This window comes from Sciurus vulgaris (assembly GCF_902686455.1).
Source record: "Sciurus vulgaris genome assembly, chromosome: 18".
In the NCBI taxonomy this organism is placed as follows: Eukaryota; Metazoa; Chordata; class Mammalia; order Rodentia; family Sciuridae; genus Sciurus; species Sciurus vulgaris.
In genome coordinates this window covers 1,726,122-1,745,176 of record NC_136479.1, presented here as the reverse complement: position 1 = coordinate 1,745,176, position 19,055 = coordinate 1,726,122, and the positions used below count along the sequence as shown (strand labels likewise).

General features: G+C 56.7%; 1 protein-coding gene and 1 long non-coding RNA gene across 7 annotated transcripts; one reads left to right on the top strand and one right to left on the bottom strand.

The window, feature by feature from the left end:
* Positions 1 to 88: 88 nt before the first annotated feature.
* Positions 89 to 17,469, bottom strand: TRAF7 (TNF receptor associated factor 7). Of its 6 annotated transcripts, none has more exons than XM_079120307.1 (21): positions 17,330 to 17,466; positions 10,341 to 10,459; positions 10,049 to 10,106; positions 8,490 to 8,581; positions 6,130 to 6,246; positions 5,464 to 5,556; positions 5,193 to 5,226; positions 4,371 to 4,554; positions 4,136 to 4,264; positions 3,370 to 3,587; positions 3,209 to 3,282; positions 2,941 to 2,989; positions 2,733 to 2,860; positions 2,527 to 2,609; positions 1,784 to 1,823; positions 1,583 to 1,699; positions 1,377 to 1,499; positions 1,048 to 1,167; positions 821 to 952; positions 616 to 735; positions 89 to 453 (listed from the first exon to the last, which is right to left on the bottom strand). In XM_079120307.1, the coding sequence occupies exons 2-21, from the start codon at positions 10,419 to 10,421 to the stop codon at positions 439 to 441; spliced, it is 2,007 nt and encodes a 668-aa protein (XP_078976433.1). In that variant the 5' UTR covers positions 10,422 to 10,459; positions 17,330 to 17,466; the 3' UTR covers positions 89 to 438. The 6 variants fall into 6 exon arrangements, with proteins under 6 accessions (XP_078976433.1, XP_078976434.1, XP_078976430.1 ...); XM_079120308.1 differs by having other exon boundaries at positions 91 to 453; positions 4,130 to 4,264; positions 10,412 to 10,459; positions 17,330 to 17,469; XM_079120304.1 differs by having other exon boundaries at positions 91 to 453; positions 4,130 to 4,264.
* Positions 17,470 to 17,930: 461 nt separating this feature from the next.
* LOC306649419 lies at positions 17,931 to 18,734 on the top strand. Its single transcript, XR_013760639.1, has 2 exons — positions 17,931 to 18,103; positions 18,335 to 18,734. It is a non-coding gene; the product is annotated as an uncharacterized lncRNA (long non-coding RNA).
* The last annotated feature ends 321 nt before the right edge of the window (positions 18,735 to 19,055 follow it).

The following is a 19,055-nucleotide window of genomic DNA, read 5'->3' as shown; positions in this document are numbered from 1 at the left end:
TGCTGTTTTCTGGGTATACCAATGTCCTCAGGGCCACATGTAACCCCCAGCCCCAGGACCTGTCCCCACTCATAGCCACAGTCTGTGCAGCTTTTATTTCAATCAGGAAGTAATCAAATAAATCTATATACAGTTTAAAAACAGTAGAAAAGGTAAGTAAAAAGGCCCATGGTCCAACTGGCGTGGGGACAAAGGGTGGGCTGGGCAAGCGTCGTACCTGGCACCCAGAGAGGAGCCTGGGCGTGGCCCTAGCCACAATGAGACAGGGTCGAGTTGAGTAAAGGGAGGCTCATGGAGTGCAGGGCAGGGAGGGCACTGCCTGGCCATGTGACTCTGTCTACCTGCCCCTACAGGGTAGGAAGAAGCTCCAGGGCCACCCCCTGTGGCCAGCTTGGCTCAGACAGGGCCACCGGAAGCAAAGGTCTGGTCTGGAGTCTGTTAGCATGTCCAAACCTGCAAAGAAAGGTCTGTGTTTCAGGTGCCACTGTGGCCCAAAGACACTTGTCAGTCATACCTGCCCTCCACTGGTACTTACCTGGAACCACTAGCCCCTCACCCTCTATGTCCCTCCATTCTGTGCAGCCCCTTTGAATGGTCTAAGTCATAGACACTGACCTTCACAGTGCTATCCACAGCTCCTGAGAAGAGCCGGCCCCGGGACACAGCTAGTGCGGTCACACTACCCTGATGGCGCAGTAGAGTCTGGGTGCAGATCATGTTATCCATGCTCCAGACCTGGGGAGTACAGGGGATGTGAGGGCCCACCCAAGCCCAGATCTCCTCCCCCTGTGCCTCCTGCTGCTGCTGGGCCAGCATGTACCCTGAGGGACCGGTCATAGGATGCACTGAAGACTTTGGTCTGGTCTGGTGTCGAGATGACCGCCAGGGCATACACGGTGCCCACATGGCCTGTTAGGGTCCGCACCTGCTCCTTGGATTCGATATCCCATACCTGAAGGAGCAGGCACAGGTGGGTCAGAGACAGAGACCCAGAATGAGGAGGGGATGGGCCCTGAGTCAAGCCTGCCCTGGGTACCTGGCCCTTACATGGATGAGGTTCTCGTAGGTGCCACAGACAATGTGGTGATTCGTCACAGCGATGGAGTAGACGCTGCCACCAGACGTCTGCAGGACATGGATGCAGTCGAGGGTCCGGATGTCCCAGATCTGTGGGCAAGTGTCCCCACTTGGTCCAGGCCAGGGGCCTCACGCCCGAGGTCTCTGAAGCTCACCCACCCAGGGTGTGTAAAGAGGCAGCCTGCCCCACCCACCCAGGGTGTGTATAGTTGTAGGGCAGGGCAGAGGGAGTGCTCAGGGATGGCCTGGCAAGTGCAACAGAGGGCAAGGTCTTGCCAACAGGGGGTAGCTTGGCACACCTTGATTGTCTGGTAGGAGCCACTGTACAAGTAGCTCTGGGCTGCCACCAGGGCCCGCACCCAGTGGTTGAGGCCTGTGAGCTCCTTCTTCAACTTTAGCTCAGTACCCACGATGTCCCAGACCTGTGGGGATGGCTGTGAGCACAGGCTGCATCAGTGCCCAGTGCCCTGATGCTGTGCACATGCAGGTGCACCCTTGCCTGTACCTTAATGGCCTTCAGGGAGCCACTGAAGAGCATGTTGTGGGAGGACACGAGTGTGCACACAGGGTTGTCGTGGGCCCGGATGGTGTTCACTTTCTGCAGGTTCTGGATATCCCATACCTACAGGGGTGATGGCAAGCCTTAGGACAGTCAAACCAGGAGCTGGGCCTCCTTCCCCCCTGCCGCCCCACAGGCCCTACTCACAATGATAGTGCAATCTGCAGAGCCACTGTAGAGTTTGCATCTGGGGGAGCAGAGCCAACACATGAGAGTAAGGGAGGGTACCATCCATCCTTTCTGACACTGCCCTGGCTAGGGCCAAGTGAACCTGCATCTTGGCCTAGTGCCAGAGCCACTGCCATTCCTGAGCCATAGCCACAGTGTGTGTGGAGCCTTGGAAAGTAGCAGCCTAGCCCCTGGTGCCTGCCTGACAAGCATCTGATAGCCAAGCTGGGGAAGTCACCAGCCATTAGCCCCACTGCCAGTCAAGCTGCTGCATCCAGTGAGTGAGCACCTCTGCCTCTTGATATACATTCACACACATGTAAGGCCCACACACAGCCTCCCAACACAAGACCAGAAGTCAGGGCCAGAGAAGAGGCCACCCAGGGACAAGGTAGCCAGGAGGTGCTCCATGGACCTGTGCCTAGAGCTGTATCAGGGCTCTGACTTGCCAGTGATGCTGCTCTCCTGCCTCTGCCCTCTAAGAGTCATACCTCTAGTGTCTAGCCACAGAAGGTGCACCAGGGTTAGGGCCAGGACTGCATGGGAGGCCAGAGCACCAACACTACTCCAGAGACAGAATGACTTCCCAGGGATCCAGCACTGCTCAGGGCTGAGGGTGCCCCAAGGTAGAACAGACAGTCACACGGGCTGAGCTCATAGCCCCTGGGGCAGCAGCAGCGTCTCTTGCCTTCGGGTCAGTGGGCGCACATGTCTGGACTCACCCCTGGATGCAGAGAGCTAGCACGATGCCATCGTGGCCCTCCAGTGTCTTCTGGCACTTGTAGGTGGTACAGGTGTCCCACACCTGCAGAGACCAGGGTCAGAGTTGATCCCAGCAGGGTCAGCCCATTGCCAAGGGGCAGGATGGCAGGATAAAGAAGTCAGCCATCCTGGGGAAAAGGCCCTGCCTGGGAAGAACCCAGCCCACCTTGATGGTCTTGTCAGAGGAACCACTGAAGAGCAGGTCACCCATGGAGTAGACACAGAGACACCAGACAGGGCCCTGGTGGCCAACAAAGGTCCCTTTGCACTTGAAGATCTGCTGAGGGTCATAGGCTGCAGATGGGAGAAGCTGGTGAGGGACCCACAGGGGTCCAGGGGATAGCAGGTAGAAGCAGCAGGGGGCCATAACTCACATCCTAGGATGCCCATGTTCAGCCTTGCATTGATGTGAGACAGCTCATCCTACAAGGCCGGGAACAGAAGGGAGAATGGTAAATAGAGCTGCCATGACCTCTGGTGCAGCCATGAAGCTGCATGACCCTGGCCTGGGTCAGGGTGGCAGCAGCCCTCACCTGAACAGACTTCTAACCCAGCTAATGAAAACAAAGGCCAGAGGGGAGGCCTGCCTGCTGGGGCCCCACCTTCCTGCATCTCACCCACCTGCATGCCCAGTCAACTCACATTCAACATGGATGCATCCCTCCGGAATTCCATGAGGTCCTCACTGAGTTTGCTCTGATTCTCATCCAGGACATCTGCACAGTAGGAGAGAGGGTGTCACTGGCATCAGGAGCAGTGGCTGGCAGCACCCTGCACCCTGTACCCTCCGGGTTGGCCCTCACCAAACTTGAGCTCGAGGCTCTTCTCTAGCTGGTCAATCTTCTCAGAGAGCTTGCCCAGCATGGAGCGCAGGAAGGCTATCTCCTGGTCCTTTTGTGCCAGGGCTACATGCATCTCGTGGAAGCGGTCATCTGTCTGCTGCAGGAACTCCTTCAGGCCCTCAAACCGGCACGTCTCTAGGTGTGTCTCATATGTGTCCTGGTTCCCAATGAAGGTGCACCTGGAGGGACAGGACAGCTGTCCACCTGCCTGCCTGCCAGGACCCCTTCCTTGGCTTCCCTGACCCCAGGAATCCCTTAAGAATCCTCCACTGCTGTAGCCACCACACCCCAGATTCAGCTGCCCTCCCACCTGCCTGACCTCTACCACACAGCCAGCTACTTCATAAGAGAAATCCAATCATGCACCCACAAAGATCTTTAAGGCTTCCTCCCACCCTGAAAATAAAACCCACACTCCTTATTGGCCTCCCTGCCCTGAAAAGTTGGGCTTCGGCCTCTTCTCCCACCCCCACCTCCCTGTCTGATGGCAACTCCAGTCATCCACTTGAATCTACTCCTGTGTGCTCCCTCCCTGACACCCCCAGCTCCTTGACCTGTTTAAGTGGGCTCGAGTCTCCACACCACCTGGACCTCAGCCGTGATGACAGTCATCAGTGTGGCTCCTGGCTCAGGTCGGTCTCCTCGGGACCGGCACACAGGGGCTCTCAGCTGAGGTGTGCTGAGGAGTGTGACCCCTACCCACGCCTGTGCCCCCACTCACCCGTACTTGGAGTGAGGACACTTGATGTGCTCGCATTCTTTGAGGTGGGCCTCCAGGTTCATCTTGAGGAGGGGTGGGCAGCTGGGATTGTTGGGGCAGCGCACAGGCCTATAGTCACAGCTGCCCTCGTGGTCCCTGTACAAGAGCAGGACGTGGGGCATGTGAGGCTAAGCCAGAGCCACATGGAGCCCCCAGAGAAGCAAAGGTGCTCAGGACTCCCTGGGGGCTGGGGACTACTTACTTCCGGGCACTGAGCTTTATGGTGAAGGGGCACCCCCGGGGGTCCACCTCGAAGACACTGGGTTTCCCTGCACCCACCACACGACAGCCGTGCCTGCAGTGGATGAAGAGCTCCCCGATCTGTTCGGCTACTGCGATGTTGTTCACCACCACTGTCAGCTTGGCATTGTCCACAGGACACTTCTCTGGAGAAAGAGGGAATGCTGATCCCACAGTCTGCCCAGCAACCCCTTCCCTGGCAGCTCCAGCCAGTGCAGAACTGAATACCAGTGAGGCTGGAGGGTGCAGGACCAGGTAGGTATGAGCCCACTGGGTATCTGACCCACCCATCAATGCCTGGCACAGGAACAGGTGCAGGGCTGGGTCACCCGGTAGTGACAGGGGTCTCTCAGATGACACAATAAAGTCTTAAGCAGGGTCAAGGGACGAGGGACAAGGCATGAGGAAGCAGTCAGTCTGGGTGGCAGCACTATGGGGCCAGCTACAAAGGGGGTCGGAACAGATGCTGTGGGGATGGAGGTCCCAAAGAGAGTGCCGGTGCTGACTCTGGGAGGCCCACCCACACCCACTGCAGGAGGGACTCAAGACACGGAGCTCTGGGTCTCCCTGCTCCTCTGTGGAACTCCTGAGCTTGGGCTTCAGTGCTAGCAGCACCACCACAGCCCCCACAGAGGAAAAGCATGCTTGGACACTGTGGGAAGGACCAGGGAGAAGCCAATAGCCTCTGCTGAGTGGCCAGGGCCAAGGGCTACAGACGAGACTGGGATGCCCTCCCCAGCTGGGGAATGATGTGGCTGGGTCTGGGGAAGAGGGAGGGACCTACCTGACTTCAAGGCGCATCTCCTACAGAACGTGTGCTGCAGGGATAAAGGGCAGACTTGGGGGATGGCTGTAGTCTTCTTCACCCCAAGTCAAAGCTAGTATAGCCCAGGGTTCGTCCCACTCTTTGCCCCACACCAGAGAAGGCACCTGCTAGGCAGCCAGACCAGGCCTGTGATCCAGGCCAAGGCTCCCGGGAAGGGGACCAGCAGCTTACCAGCCCGAGTCAGGGCAAGCAGCTGGGGTGGGGAGGGAGGGTACACAGGCAGCCTCACCCCACATGTGGTGATCACAGGGTCCTTGAACACACCACAGCAGAGTTGGCAGCACAGCTTCACTGAGGGCTGCTCAGCAAATACCAGTGGCTCCTAAACCAACAGGCAAAGGGTAGGAGAGCAGGAGGTGAGCTGGGTGCTGACAGGGCGAAGGGACCACTCAGTCACACCACCAGGCTGCCTGGCCCACGCTGTCCAGTCCCGAGCTGTTCTCTGGGGCTGGAGGCACCTCAGCTGGGATGTCTTTAGACAGACTGCTGGGGCCGGGGGGCCTTAGAGGACTAAGGAGGGAAAGCAGGGGTTGAGGGCCCCTGCCAAAGGCAGAACTCAAGCAGGGTGGACCGTGTCCAGCAGTGTAGACACTGCTACACACACTGTTTGAGCCAGTTCTTGCCTGTCTCTCTTCCTGGGATGAAGACCAAAAAGGGCCCCCCCCCACCACCCATTCCACCTTCCCAATGCCCTTCCCTGGGAGTAGAAAAACCGTACCTGGGGGACCCAGCCTGGCCGCTCAAGTTCTGACATGGACCAGAGAGGACCAAAACTCCTGACCAGACCGGATCCACTCTCTCACTGTGAGCTAGGCTGGTAAGGCCCAAGTGCCCCCTGGCCCCAGAGCACAGTGACAGTTCTGGAAGACCCTCTGCACTGAGCCCCTGCACCTACCGGCTCCTCTTCCTCCTCCGGCAGTGAGAACGTGGAGCGCAAGGACATGCTGGACTCGGAGTGCAGGGAGCGGACGGAGATGGCTGAATCGGAGCGGCGAGGGGTGCTGATGGGGGGCTGCACGGAGAGAAGTGTTCATCAGGGGCCCCGTGCAGGGTCTGTGCAGGGGAAATGGGCCCAGCCTTTGCAGAGACTGGGGGGAGCAGTGTCCCTGGTCTACCCGTGAACGAGCGGGTGTTTTTGTGGGGGGCCACAAAGGGTGCATGGGGAGCTGGTGCAGCCTCTGGTCCCCCGCCACCAGCTTAATCAGCCGGCCACAGTCCCTGGTGCTGGGCTGCCCACTTAGGACTGCCAACTTTCTTTGTGTAAATGGAGAGACTTCCTGCTATTCAATTCTACGAGGACACACTCGGGCTGCTTCCTGCTTCCCGTGAGGGAACGTAGGCTGCAGAGGGGGTGCCTCCGCGAGCCAATCCTGGGCAGCAGAGAGCCCCTGCAGTACTGGACGCAAGGGAATAGAAGGCTGGTGTGGGAGTGGCTGCTGGGCTTCAGGTGCCTACTAGGCTCAGCAGCCTGCCTAGTGTCCCATCCAGGGGACTCTAGGCCCAGCCTGGAAGGCTAGCAGGAAAGTCAGGGATAGGTCCCCAGCAAGCCCTGTCTGAGCCTCCTGAAAGCAGGCCAGGGCCTCCCTCAGGTGCCTGTCTGTGCCTGAGCAAAATGAGGGCTTGGGGGGAATTCCAGGAGAAGGGGACAGGTACTGTTCCTTCCTCCTTTCTGGACCTGGAAAACTTCTCCAAGTTAACAAGAGCTGATGCTCCCTAAAGGTCCTCCCTCTGGGCTGACAGAAGCTTGCAGCCTCATTCCTTGAGCACTACCCTCAGGAAACAGCATGTGCACACTGTAGGTAGTCCCCTAGGCCTGGGCCCAGCTGCTTCTCTGCAAAGCTTCTGTGCAGCATGGAGGCTATGAGGTTGATCATCTCCCTACCAGCCTGGGTGTGAAACCCCATGGTACAGAGGCACAGCCAGTCCCAGGGTCAGACGTCCCCTAGGAGGTGGTGCAGCCATATCCGTGGGCCTCCCTCACTAGGATAGTGTCCCAAGTGGCTTGTCTACATGGCAATGCCAACCTAAGGAACAGAGGGGAAAGTCAGAAGAAGTGGTCAGACATCCCCATGGGTGGCAATGGAAAGCAGAGCAGGGAGAGCAGAACCAGAAGGGAGCAGCCACGGAGCTCCGCTCTCCTCTGCCCGCCCTTGGTGGGCTTCTCTCAGGATCCAACTCTCCTGAGCACAGGGGTAGGCAGGAAGCTGCCCACAGGCCCAGAGCAAACACAGAAGATGCCCACATTTCTTTCAGGGTACTATGATCCACTGGATGCTCTGTGATTATCTGAAACCAGAGGAACAGGGAATTTACTTCCTCCAAGGCCCAGGCAGGCTGGTCAGAGGTCATGGATGGAGACGGAGGTAGGCAGAGGCCCAAGGGCTACAGGTCTACCTGACTCCTCCTTGGGGTCTCCTGCAGTAGCTGGCACACAGCACGCATGCCTGTTCGGCTGACTAAAATGTTTTCTTTCTATTAAAAAGGAAAATAAGTCCTGGCCTCTCAGTGTGAGGAGAAGCCTTTGGTCCTGAGGCCTGGCTGAGCGGGAGAACCAGCCAAAGGCTGTCAGCAGAGCTGCTACGCTGGAAAGATGAGATAAAGCAGAGGGCCAGCACAGAGGAGGGCCAGCTGTTCCAGCACCCATGGGCCCCAGGCCTGTTGGGGTCGGCCTCTTTCCTTTGGCAGGCCCGGAGCCCAGAAATGAGTACCAATGACCCAACTGGCAGGGAATGGCCAGCATGACCCTGGCGACTGTGTGGGGCAGCAGCAGCTAGCCCAAGTGTCCTGAACCCCTCCCTCCCTAACATGGCCAGCACCCCCACACTCAGCAGGGGTGGTCTCACTGACCCCCTACTTCTGCTGACCCCACAGCTTAGATCGATGCACTTTTCCTCACCTGCTACGTCTCTTTCCCCAGTTGGGACCCATCCCTCAAATCCCTGCTTACTCAGAAATCCATTCTCTCTACTCAGCAGCTGAGGAAGTTTCAGAAACATGGGTTTTACCTGGTCACCCTCCTGACTGAATCTTCTATGGATCCCATCTCGCTTGAGGTAGAGCCTAATGTGTCTTGTCCTGGCCTTTAAGTACCATGCCCTCCAGTTCCTGGTCATGGGAGCCTCCTTTCTGTCTTAGGGACTTGCTGACTGTGCTCAAGCCTCGGGGTGTCTACACACTGTTCACTCTGCCCTAGTGTCAGCACCTCTTGGGCCCTGGGCCCCAGGAAAGAGGGCCTATAGGAGGGTGGGGACCTACCATGCCGTCCTCCTCATCCCGTGGGGAGTAGGCGAGGGTGCTGGAAGAGGAAGGTGTTCTGCGGTGCTGCTTGTATGTGCTGGAACCATCAGCTGCCAAGAAAAGAGGGAGGTGCCAGGGGCTATGGATGTGGGCTGCTGCAGGAAGGCCTGACAGGCAGCATGTGGGTCCCTGTGGCTGCTTCTAGCTCTCGGCCTTCTCCAGGGCTGAGAGGGTGCAGTGACAGGGTGTGGGTAGCTGGAGTTGCCTCCCAACATCAAGCAGTGGCACCGCTCGCCCTGCTCCTGTACTGCCCCAGCACTGAATCTGGACACTCCTGGCTCCAGCCCTGCCTACCCCTGGGAGGGGTCTTCTTTTAGAGCTTCCACAGGGCCCCATCACCCTAACCTGACTTGGGCTACTCCATGCCCCAGTGAGGTGCACGGCCAGTACCAAGTGATCCCACCTCAGATCACTGGCAGGAGTGCAGACACCTTGTTTGACCTAACTGCCAGGTGAGCTGTCTGACAGCCCTGGTTCAGAGGAAACAGGCATAGGCAGGCCAAGGGCGTGCAGTAGGCCAGGACAGCATGCTGATGGTCTGGGTCCTCCCATTCCTCTTCCTGGCACAGCCAGAACCAGGAAGCAGCCCCAACTGTTCTAACTTCCCTGGTGAAGGTGCTGAGGCATCCTCCTTCCTCCTGCCCACATCGCCCATGCTCAGCCTGGGCCAGAGGACAAGACTGCCCTGAGAAGCAGGGCTGGGAAAAGTCACCTTGTGGGCTCTACATTCTTTCCACTGGATGCAAGGGAGTGGCTGCTACCAAGTTCAGGCTCAGTCAGGTCCAGATGTCACAACAACCAGCCCCAAAGGCCTCAGGTCAAGATCAGGCCTTCAACTACTTGCCCTGTGACGGGCCTCTTTTTCCCTATCTGTCACAAGAGTGGCCAGATTGGGCTGGCATTGTAGCTCAGTGGCAGAGCACTTACCCAGCATGTGTGAGGCACTGGGTTCGATTCTCAGTACCACATATAAATAAATGAATAAAATAAAGGTTCAACAACTAAAAAAATTTAAAAAAAATTAAAAAAAGAGCACAATGCCAGAAAGGCAAGAGAACACACTTCTGCCCAGAACCCTGGCCCTGAAAAGAGGGCCCCGGCCCCCACACCCTTGGGAAGGACACTGTCCATCTGCAACTCCCTACAATCTTCAGACCAAGTGCTGGGGCTGGGGTCCATGGATCCCATGACGCTCATGACCCACTGGAGGCTAGAAGACAGCCCAAGGACCAGCCAGCCCCAGGGGAGGAGAGAAAAAAGGTGGGCTGGTTGTGCTGCCAGTGAAGTCAGAACAGCCCTCCTTGGAGAGGTGCCGGGAAGAGAGGGAAGGACAAGGCCAGGGGATGGGCGAGAAGAATGCGCAGCAGAGGCTGAGGTGCTGAAGCAGGATGGCCTGGCTCCCACCCAGTCAGGAGACTTGGCAAGCAACAGAGGCCGGAAGCTGACAGTGCCTTCTCCTGCCTCACCAGGGAGGTCTGGCCTGAGAGAGGCCAGACGACTCCGACTCACAGGCTCACCTTTTGTGATGGTGGTGACAGCCGAGAAGGCGGGTCCAAAGGTTGTTTCCATTCTGGTCTAGGAGAGAAGGAGGAGCCTTGGCCTTGTCCCCGGAGGGAATGTGGACATGCACCAACACACTTACCCGCAGACGGGCGTGCTTATGTAGGGATACCCAGCACCATGCTCGGGAGGCATCCCCGCCTGCAGGCCTGCTGGGCAGGGGTACTCTGGAAGCTCTGCAGTCAGTGTCAATGACTGGAGCATGGGGGTATGAAGAGGGCAGACCCTCACCCTTGGGACACCCCTTACCCCGGTGCTGAGGTCTGGGGAGGGAAGGTTGGCAGGCGCCCCAGAGAAGCGGTTGTAGCGGGCGCTCTTGCCTGTGCTCATGCTCTAGAGAGGCATCCGGGGTCCTTGGGCAGCATTCCCTGTGGATGGAACACAAGTGAGGGGCTGAAAACTGCCAGCCTGGGTCCCGGCTGTCGGACAAGTTGCCCCCACGACGGGCCTGCTCCAGCGGGTGCTCTACCTCTAACACCAACTTTCAGGCAAGAGCCCTTCCGCACCTCCAGCCCCAGGTGCAGGCAGGTGGGCCCTCAGTTTCACCAGTCCTCAAAGCCTAGCCCTCCTAGAAAGCCCATCCAGCTCTGCTCAGGAGGTGGGGAGTCCCCCACCTATGCTGTCACAGCTGGTCACTTCTAAGCAGGTCGCTCTGCAGGCTGAATGGACCTGAGGCCAAGGCTGGGGCTCAGTGGGCATTCTCCACCAGCCCACTGGGCTTGGTCCAGGGTGTAACACATATGAGGGCCTAGTCACATGGGGACCAGGCAAGATGGATGTGCTTCTTGCCATGATAGGTACTATCAAGACCTGGCCAGACTAGGAGAATCCATGAGGCGAAATAGCTGGAGCCCAACTTTGTCCACACACATCACATGAAGAAAGTCACAGAAAAGAGAGGAGCCTCAGCTTTTGACTCCATGCAGGTCACCCACACCCCCGACTGTGTCACTCAGGGCTCAAGTGCTGGGGTGGCAGGGAGAAGGTATGTGGGATGCATAGGAGGTCCATCAATGATAAGAGTCTGAGGTGGGCCCAAGCAGATCTCATCCTCAGAAGCCCAGACCTAGGACACCTGCAAGGAAGGAAGATTAGGCAAAAGGGAAAACCCAGATAACAGGTCATACTCAGGACAGGTCCTGGCAACAGATCTGTCTAGGGCTGAGACAATCCCTTCCTTGTGGCAGCCCAGTCACATCCCTGCAGGGGTATAAGCACTGCCATTGGACACCCCCTCCCAAGCAGTCTCTCCACTCTCAGGAGCCTAGAAGCCAGGAGTCCATGAAGGTGATGCTGGGACGATACCCTATCCTGCCACAGAGCAGTAGCTGTGGTTAGAGCCAGCTGTGATTAGATCTCACCATGGGGAAGAAGGTCACACGCCAGGACTGCACCATGAGGCACACATGTGCACTCCCCCTGGAGGCCACCATAGCACCTGTGCTCAGTGACTTCAGAATTAGCTTTCTCCTTGGGGGCATGGCAGCAGAATGCCCACCTCAGGGTCCAGAGCAGAAGAGCAACCAGTTCCTGAGAAACCAGTCTCAGCCCACCAAGAAGGTGGGAGAGACAGTTACTGCCCCAATGCTCTGAGAATACAGCACTGCTTCCAGCACCTTGCCCTCCTCCCACCCCAGTCACCTGCCATCGCACACACCTGGTTCCATTATCTCCTCCATCCCACTGTACCAGCCCTATACCCCAGCAGGAGACATCCCACCCAACACCCCCAGTACCAGTTGTAACTCCAGGGCTTGGCTGTGTGCCTCAAACTGGGCTCTCTGGGGAAGGGCAGCTGGGGTCAAAGGAGGTGTCCCTGCGGCAAAGATGTGAATGTTGCTTGTTCTGCTCCCACATGCCTCTGCTCCCAGCCCACAGAACCACAGCTGGCCTCCTTGCTAATCAGGAAGGTCCAGGACAGCTGGCCAGGGGTTCAGCTTGCTACCCAGACACCCTGAATCCAGGTCCTCGAGGACTTGCAACATCAGCACAAAAGGCTCAGCCTTTTGTGGGACTGAGGTGGCTCACAGGGCAACATTAGGAGACACTGACCTGGATTTCACAATCCCATCTGCTCTCTTCTCACTGCTAGCTTCCAGGGCTATGAGGCCAGCTGCAAGCTCCAGCGGCTGTGACCCCAGCAGGTACTCCCCAGGTTCACAGACAAGCTGTCTGCCCAGGGGGCCTGCCCAACACCCCACCCGTTGTTCCAGGCTGTGAAAGCAGGGACTGGCTTCTCCCTCACTCTGAGGTGAGGTAAACAGAAAGGCACGCAGGGCAACATGCAAATCAGCCGGAAAGTCCCAAAGGCCAATAGCGGCCAGGGACACAGCGACACAGCGGTGGGGGAACTTACAGGACTGGCCCGGAAGCCACGCAGGGAAGGAGGGAGGCAGACTGCTGGGTCTGGAAAGTCGTTTCCCAGATCACAAGGGTCCAGACTCAGCCAGGGACTGGGGGTAGGCGGGACCCTGGCTGGAGTCCAGCACCCCCATCTGTGTGCCCCGCCTGGAAGGCAGCAATCCATCATCAGCATCTCCAGATTGAGCAAGATGTTGAGGCTCCCCTCAGCCCAGTCCCCCCAGGGACTGATTTTGCAATAACAGTCTTCCCCAGTGTCCTGGGGCCCAGGCTCCAGACAGCAGAGAATGCCCTGCAGGACAAACCTCTGGGAAGCAGGTGCTGAGCAGCTCAGCACCCAGCTGGCTGGCAGGACAGGAAAACTGTGCCCTGGGTATGCCCTGGCCCCCCAGAGTGGGAGTGGAGTGCCTGTTCCCCAACCCACACTCTGCCGAGGTTCTCAGGGGGCAGGAAGTTGTCATCCAGTGGTTCTCTGCCTCCTGGAAGCCTGGCCTCTCCTGCCTTCCAGTTCCCAGTGCTGGGGCTGGGAAACAGCCTTCCTCAGGGCTGGTTCCCTTTCCAAACCAGGACAAGCCTTAGGGAGTAGGCTGAGAAAGGGCTTTCCCCAGCAGTTCCCCTGCCTCTCCTTTCCAAGTCCAAGGACCACCTGTCAGTCAGTCTGTCTGTCTGCAACGAACAGAACAGGGATTTTTTTTTTTTTTTTTTTTTTTTTTTTTTTTGTGGTACTAAGAATTGAACCCTTGAACCCAAGGGTGCTCTACCACTGAGTTATATTCCCAGTCTTTTCCAACTTTATTCTGAGACAAGGTCTCATTAAGTTACCCTGGTTAGACTCGAACTTGTGATCCTCCTTTCTCAGTATCCTGAGAATTACAGGTGTGCACCACAGCACCCAGCAGGACTCTATATTTTAAAGAGAAAAGACCCCAGAAGAAATGGTGCTGTCCCCCCTGGCTGTTACCAGTTGGTAAGTGTGACCTGAGGCTGCTTAGGGTTCTGCCAGGGCAAGGCAGGGTTGGGTAGGTAGGTGTGTGGAAACAGGGCAGGGCAGTCTCTCCTCCTCTACTCTGCTCTGCCATGCCCTCCCCACCTGGGGCCACCTCACTTGAGTCTGGGGTAGAGACCCAGAGATTTCCACCCACCCATATCTACATTCAAGGGAGCTCCTCAGACCTGGGGGCTCTCCCTGGCTAATAAGACCTTCCTCCCTGCACACATGGAATGCAGTAGACCCTCTTCTAGAAAGCCTAATCAGGAGGGTAAGGCCCACTCCTTTCACCCCTAGGAGGAGTCTAAGGCTTGAAGTCCCATAACACAGATCTGCTGGGGTATCATCCTTGTGGAGTGGGGGTAAGAGACAGGTCTCTACTCCTTTTCCCTTGGGACAAATCCTGAGGAGATCTGGGTCAGGTAGGTGGAGTGGACAGCCTACGAGGGCCCTGTTGGAGAGTGGGGCAATAGAGGGGGTCTGCAGATCCAAATCCTGGTAAGGCCAAGCCCACCCTTAAAGCACTCTTTCTGCAGTCCAGAGGGGTGGGGATAGGGGTGGCCCTGTCCATTGAGCAGCAATGTCCTGAGCCCTGAAGGAAGCAGGCACACCCTGGGAGCCCTCTTAGGCCTATAACCCACCCTGAGAAGAGCCTAGGATGGCTCCACAGGCTTCAGCAAGCCTGAGCTGTGGCTGGCCGACTGGCTGGGCTACACCCAAAACTCCAAGGATAGCTCTTCAAATCATGGAGCCAGCCTAGGGGGCCCACAGGCTGTTCCACAAACTGTCCAGCCCCTGGGTCAGCCCCTGCCTTAGCTTTCCTGGATCAAGCCCAGACACAGCTGCCAAATCCTATAGAAACAGGCCTGGTTGCCATAGCAAAGCCACATGGGCTTCCTTGCCTCTTCCCCCATTGTCCCCTTAGCACATCTTTTCCATCCCAGGCAGGCAGGGTGTAATGTCCAGAATCTCTGCAGCATCCCTCAGAAGCTCTGCAGGCCCTGGGCAGAGGCCCAATTGGCCTCTCTCCCCTACCAGCCCCCTATCCTGGCCTCTGTCCCTCACCTTGCTATTCCCTGCTTTCTATACTCACAGCCCCAACTATGTGGAGGCCTGGTTAACAGCCTCCCCTTCCCAGGGCTCTTAATCCTTGCACCTTATATCCAGGCCTTTCCTGCCCAGGCCAAACCTCTCTAGCATCCACAGCTCCCTCTGCTGGAGGAAGGGAGTTGCCCTACTCAGCAGTCAGTCTCCAACCTCACTGCAGCAGAAATGGGCTTTGCTGTCCCACCTGCCCCTGGCCTCAACTTGCCATCCTTTCTTTCCCAGATCTCGACTGTCTATGGTGTGGGGACCAGACACCCCTCAGTCCTTGGTTTCTGCAAGGCTGCCCCTTCTACCTGGGTGCTCCTGGCACAGGTTCACTTCCACTCTATATCCCTCTACCTAGGACTCCCAAGCACCAGGTCCCATGTCATCAGCACCAGCCCTTGGTGACCATTTTCCTTCCTCATCTGCTCACCTGGCAGCATGCTCCTCCAAGGGCAGCCACATTTTTCTACCCTGGGGACTGGCATGCTGGGGAGACAGGGGTATCTGTTAAAGAGCAAGGGGTGGGTGGATCCCCTCCAAGGGTCCCTCCTAACTGAGCCCTCCAGAGGGCTGATGAAGTGCTAGATGCCTACCTACTGGTAAGGTCAGGCCTAGGAGACCTTAGTTCAGAGCAAAGTAAGTCCAGCTGACAGCCTGTGGGATTGGGTACATGCTGGCACTTCACACACATGTTCCCAGAGACAAGCAGACAGAGGGTGTCCATCACAGACATGGTGTGTGACAGAGTGGTCAAAGCCACGGCCACAGACTTAGACATATCTGGGTTAAAATTCCACCTCTGACTCTTAACAGATACGTGACTGGGTTAGTATCTTGCCCTTGGGGCTCTGCATTTCTCACCATAAGACAGAATAAAGATGCATCCACACCTAAAAGGAGCCATAAGAATTAAAAATAAATAAATGAATACATACATACATAAATACAGATTAAAGATTAAAAAAAAAAAAGAGTGAAGGCTCTGCCAACAGTGGCTCCTTTCTGAGAGCTGTGAAAAACTAAGTCTGGCCCTAACCCTAACCCAAGCCCTGCAGCCAGCAAACCGAGGAGCCCCACCGCAGCGTTGAGTCAGCTGAACAGAGCCAGAGTGTGGCTAAATCACAGAGTCTAGGCTGCCTGCTTCTTCTGACCAGCAAAGACCCCTCTGGCTGCATCTTCTTTCCATTTCCTGCACCAGGCATTTTTTTCAACCAGCCAGCTGGCTGAGGCTCACACCCAGTGGGTGCTGGACAGCAAAGACATGCTGATGACTTTACATGAGTCTAACCCCAGAGGAGCTAGAAGTCTACTATTCTCTATTCAGTCTGCCAAAGGCACTTCTCAGTGGGTACTGAAGACCCTGTTTTCATTCATTTCCAAAGTCCCTGACATACTGCCACAGGGAGGTACTTCAAGGAAACTCAGGTTGGGGCACCACCCTGGTTGCTCCTTTTAGAACTGTCTCCTCCTCAGTTATGCTGCACATATCCCTACTTCCCCTGTGGCAGCTTCTAGCTCCCTGAGGCAACAGCAAATAGGCATAGGAACCTCAGGAATCAGGGACTGGGGTTCTATGGAGAAAAGTGAATTCCCTGAGGGTCAAGTAGGGATTTGCATCAGAGGGTGTGTCTGCCACAAATCCTCAGAAAATGGACCTGGGAAGGGAAAGGCCTAAAGGGAAGAAGTTAAGGAGGCCATAGGCCTGTTGAAGGCAAAGGATGAGTAGCCCAAAGGAGAGCGGGGGTGTGAGGGGAGGTGAGATGAGGGTACAGATGGGCTGAACAGATGGAACCCCTAAGCAAATGAGTCTTAGGAGTAGGGCAGAATCCCACCTGACTCAGTCCCAGCTGACCATCTTGGTCTTGCTCAAGACGAGGCTTGGGCTATTAGACCACAAAGAGGACTAGGTGACAGCGGCCCAGACTCTTCTCTTTCCACTGAACCCCCAAATCCACCCTCCACATACAACCAGAAGACCCCCAGACTTACACCTGATCCATCTTCTGAGTTTCAAGTCCTCCTCAGTTTGTAAGCCAAATAAAATTCCCACCCTGCACTGTGAAGCTGTCCTGCCTCCTCGATCTCACCTCCCCACCAAGCCCATTCTCACTCTGAGTCTTTGCCCATCTTGCTCCCTCTGCTTGGAATGCTCCTCCAGCAATGTCCCAGGACTGGCTGTCTCTTCACCTGGTCTTTGGCCAACTGAACAGCACTCCTCCCCATTCAGGAGCCCTCAGCTGTCATTTTCTCAGCATTCTGTTTCTCTCATGATACTATCACGACTCCTCATGTTTTTGTGTACTGTCAATCCTTCCCCCGTACTCTAGACCAGGAGTTGTGCCGGGTGGGTTGCAACCCAGGAAACATTTGCCAACGTCTGGAGACATTTCTGTTGTAACTGGGGCTGGGGGATTACCGGCTTCCCGGAAGTAGAAATCAGAAATGTTGTTCCACATTCTACATTGCACAGGACAGCCCGTCCAGGCAAAGAACGATCCAGTCCGAACTGTTAATAGTACGGAGGTTGGGGACCCCTGCACCAGCAGAGCTAATGTGGCTGGGCTCGCGTCCTGCGCAGTCCCCCAGGCGCCTACGACAGTGCCTGACACCCAGACGAAGCTCAGTAAGTACAAGAAGGACAGAAGAAAGAACGAGGGGATGAAGGAGCGCAACAACAGGCGGCCCAGCGGCTCGGCAGATCGACGCACCGACGCGGGACCCCGGCCGGCCTGGGCCGCGCCCGAGTCCGCCCCGCCGCGCGGCCCCGAGGCGCGAGCCCCCCGGAACTGACACTCACCCGCCCGCGGCTGCCCGGGAGCGGCAGCGCCACCCGTTCGCTTCATCGTGCCCCCGCGGCCGCCGGCCGGGAAAGGGACAGACGCTCGAGCCGGAAGCGCCGGCGCGCGGGGCCCGCCGGGACTTGTAGTTCGCAGGTCTAGTGGCCCGGCCGCTGCCTTAAGTGCGGCGCTTCAGAAACGACGACTTCCGGCGGCCCCGAAGCCACTGGGGGCGTGACTGGCGGCTGCTGAAGCTCTCCAGGTGCAGATCAAAATCTGATTTGCTCTGTGCACCCGTCGCTCACGGGTAGGCTCAATGGCCTCCGCAACAGGGAGGAGCTCGCGGGGCGTCGGTGGTGCAGGCCTGTAGTCCAGGCACTCGTGGGCCGAGGCGGGAGTTCAAGACCGGCCGGGCAACCGAGGAGACGTTGTCTCAACAAACAGGAGGAACTTCGGTTCTCAGCCCGGCAGACCGCCTCCGAAAGAAATGCTATGGCATAATTAGTGGAAGCACGGCTTGATTGGCGGAGGTGTGGGAAGGCGGGAGCTTCCGCCGGGATTGCCCAACCATAGAGTCGGGCAGTTTCTATAAAAGCTAGTGCCTGGCGCGCCTGCTTTCTTTTGGGGTCTGGTTCGAGGTCGGCCTGTGTTGTCTCTTGGGTTTGCCAACGTACGGGTAAGAGGTGGGCGCTTCGTGGGAATTGTTGGGTTCGCTTCAGGTCCTGCTGCGGTCTGGGCTCCACCTTGGCCCTTAGCCTTTCTTCCAGAATCTCCAAACCTCCAGCTTCCTGCAGGTGAGACGGGGCCGAGCCTAGTTTTTCCGAGTAAGCGCCAAGCCTGTGATGAGCTGCTTTAATTTCTGACACCTCGTATGAAAACTGCATGTGCAGTCTGATTATATTGCAAGACTGAGGCTTGGGTGCGCCCCTTGTCAGGGAGGGGTTGGGAGTGAGAACGGGTTTTGACCGAAACGGGGAAAAGGGACTTCTGCCTACGCTAAATTTCGGACGCTGTTTGGCTTTCAGGACGGTGGTTAGCTGATTGCAGACGTTGAACCACAGTCCACAGGCCCAGCGGGCAGGAGACCTGTTGGTAAGGCGGGCGTCCCCTTTGTAATTGAACTACTTAGCAAAAGTAAAGCTAGTGAGTCTTCTACTCTCAAGCTCCATTATTTCCACTTGATACTGGCACAATAGAGGAGTAACTCGTCCCTGAAGGAAATGGAAACTTCGAAAACCCTCGGGGAAAAGGGAACTAAGGACACTGACCTTTTGCAGTTTCCTTTGCTCGCCAAGGTAACTGACAAACTCTTCCCATGGGGTGGCCCTGCTGACCCTATAAAACTCAGACCCTTGTAGCCAGTCACTATTTCCCTCTTGAAAATTTGCTCCTCCACTGCTTAATAAAGCATCTCTGATTCGTTGAGGTCTCGCTGTTTCTTTTTCTCTTTGTATTCTTTTCTTTTAGTCCTCAAGCAGTCTGGAAAGGGGCAGAGGCTTGAACGTGAAGTTAGTTGCCAGTGTTCAAGTGCCTTTATTTTTGTCTGAAGGTCAAAAAAAGATATATATACACCTTTTCCCCAGGTTAGGTCTGGAAGCTATTCTTAGGTAACATGCCTTTTTTGACTTAAGGGTCTTATTGGAGGAAAGTTGACACTGATCACCCAGGTTCCGGAGTGTTCCCTGAAGAGCCTTGAGCTTTGAAGCAGGCATGGGTAGTGGGGAACTTAAGTCCCTTAGTGCAGAT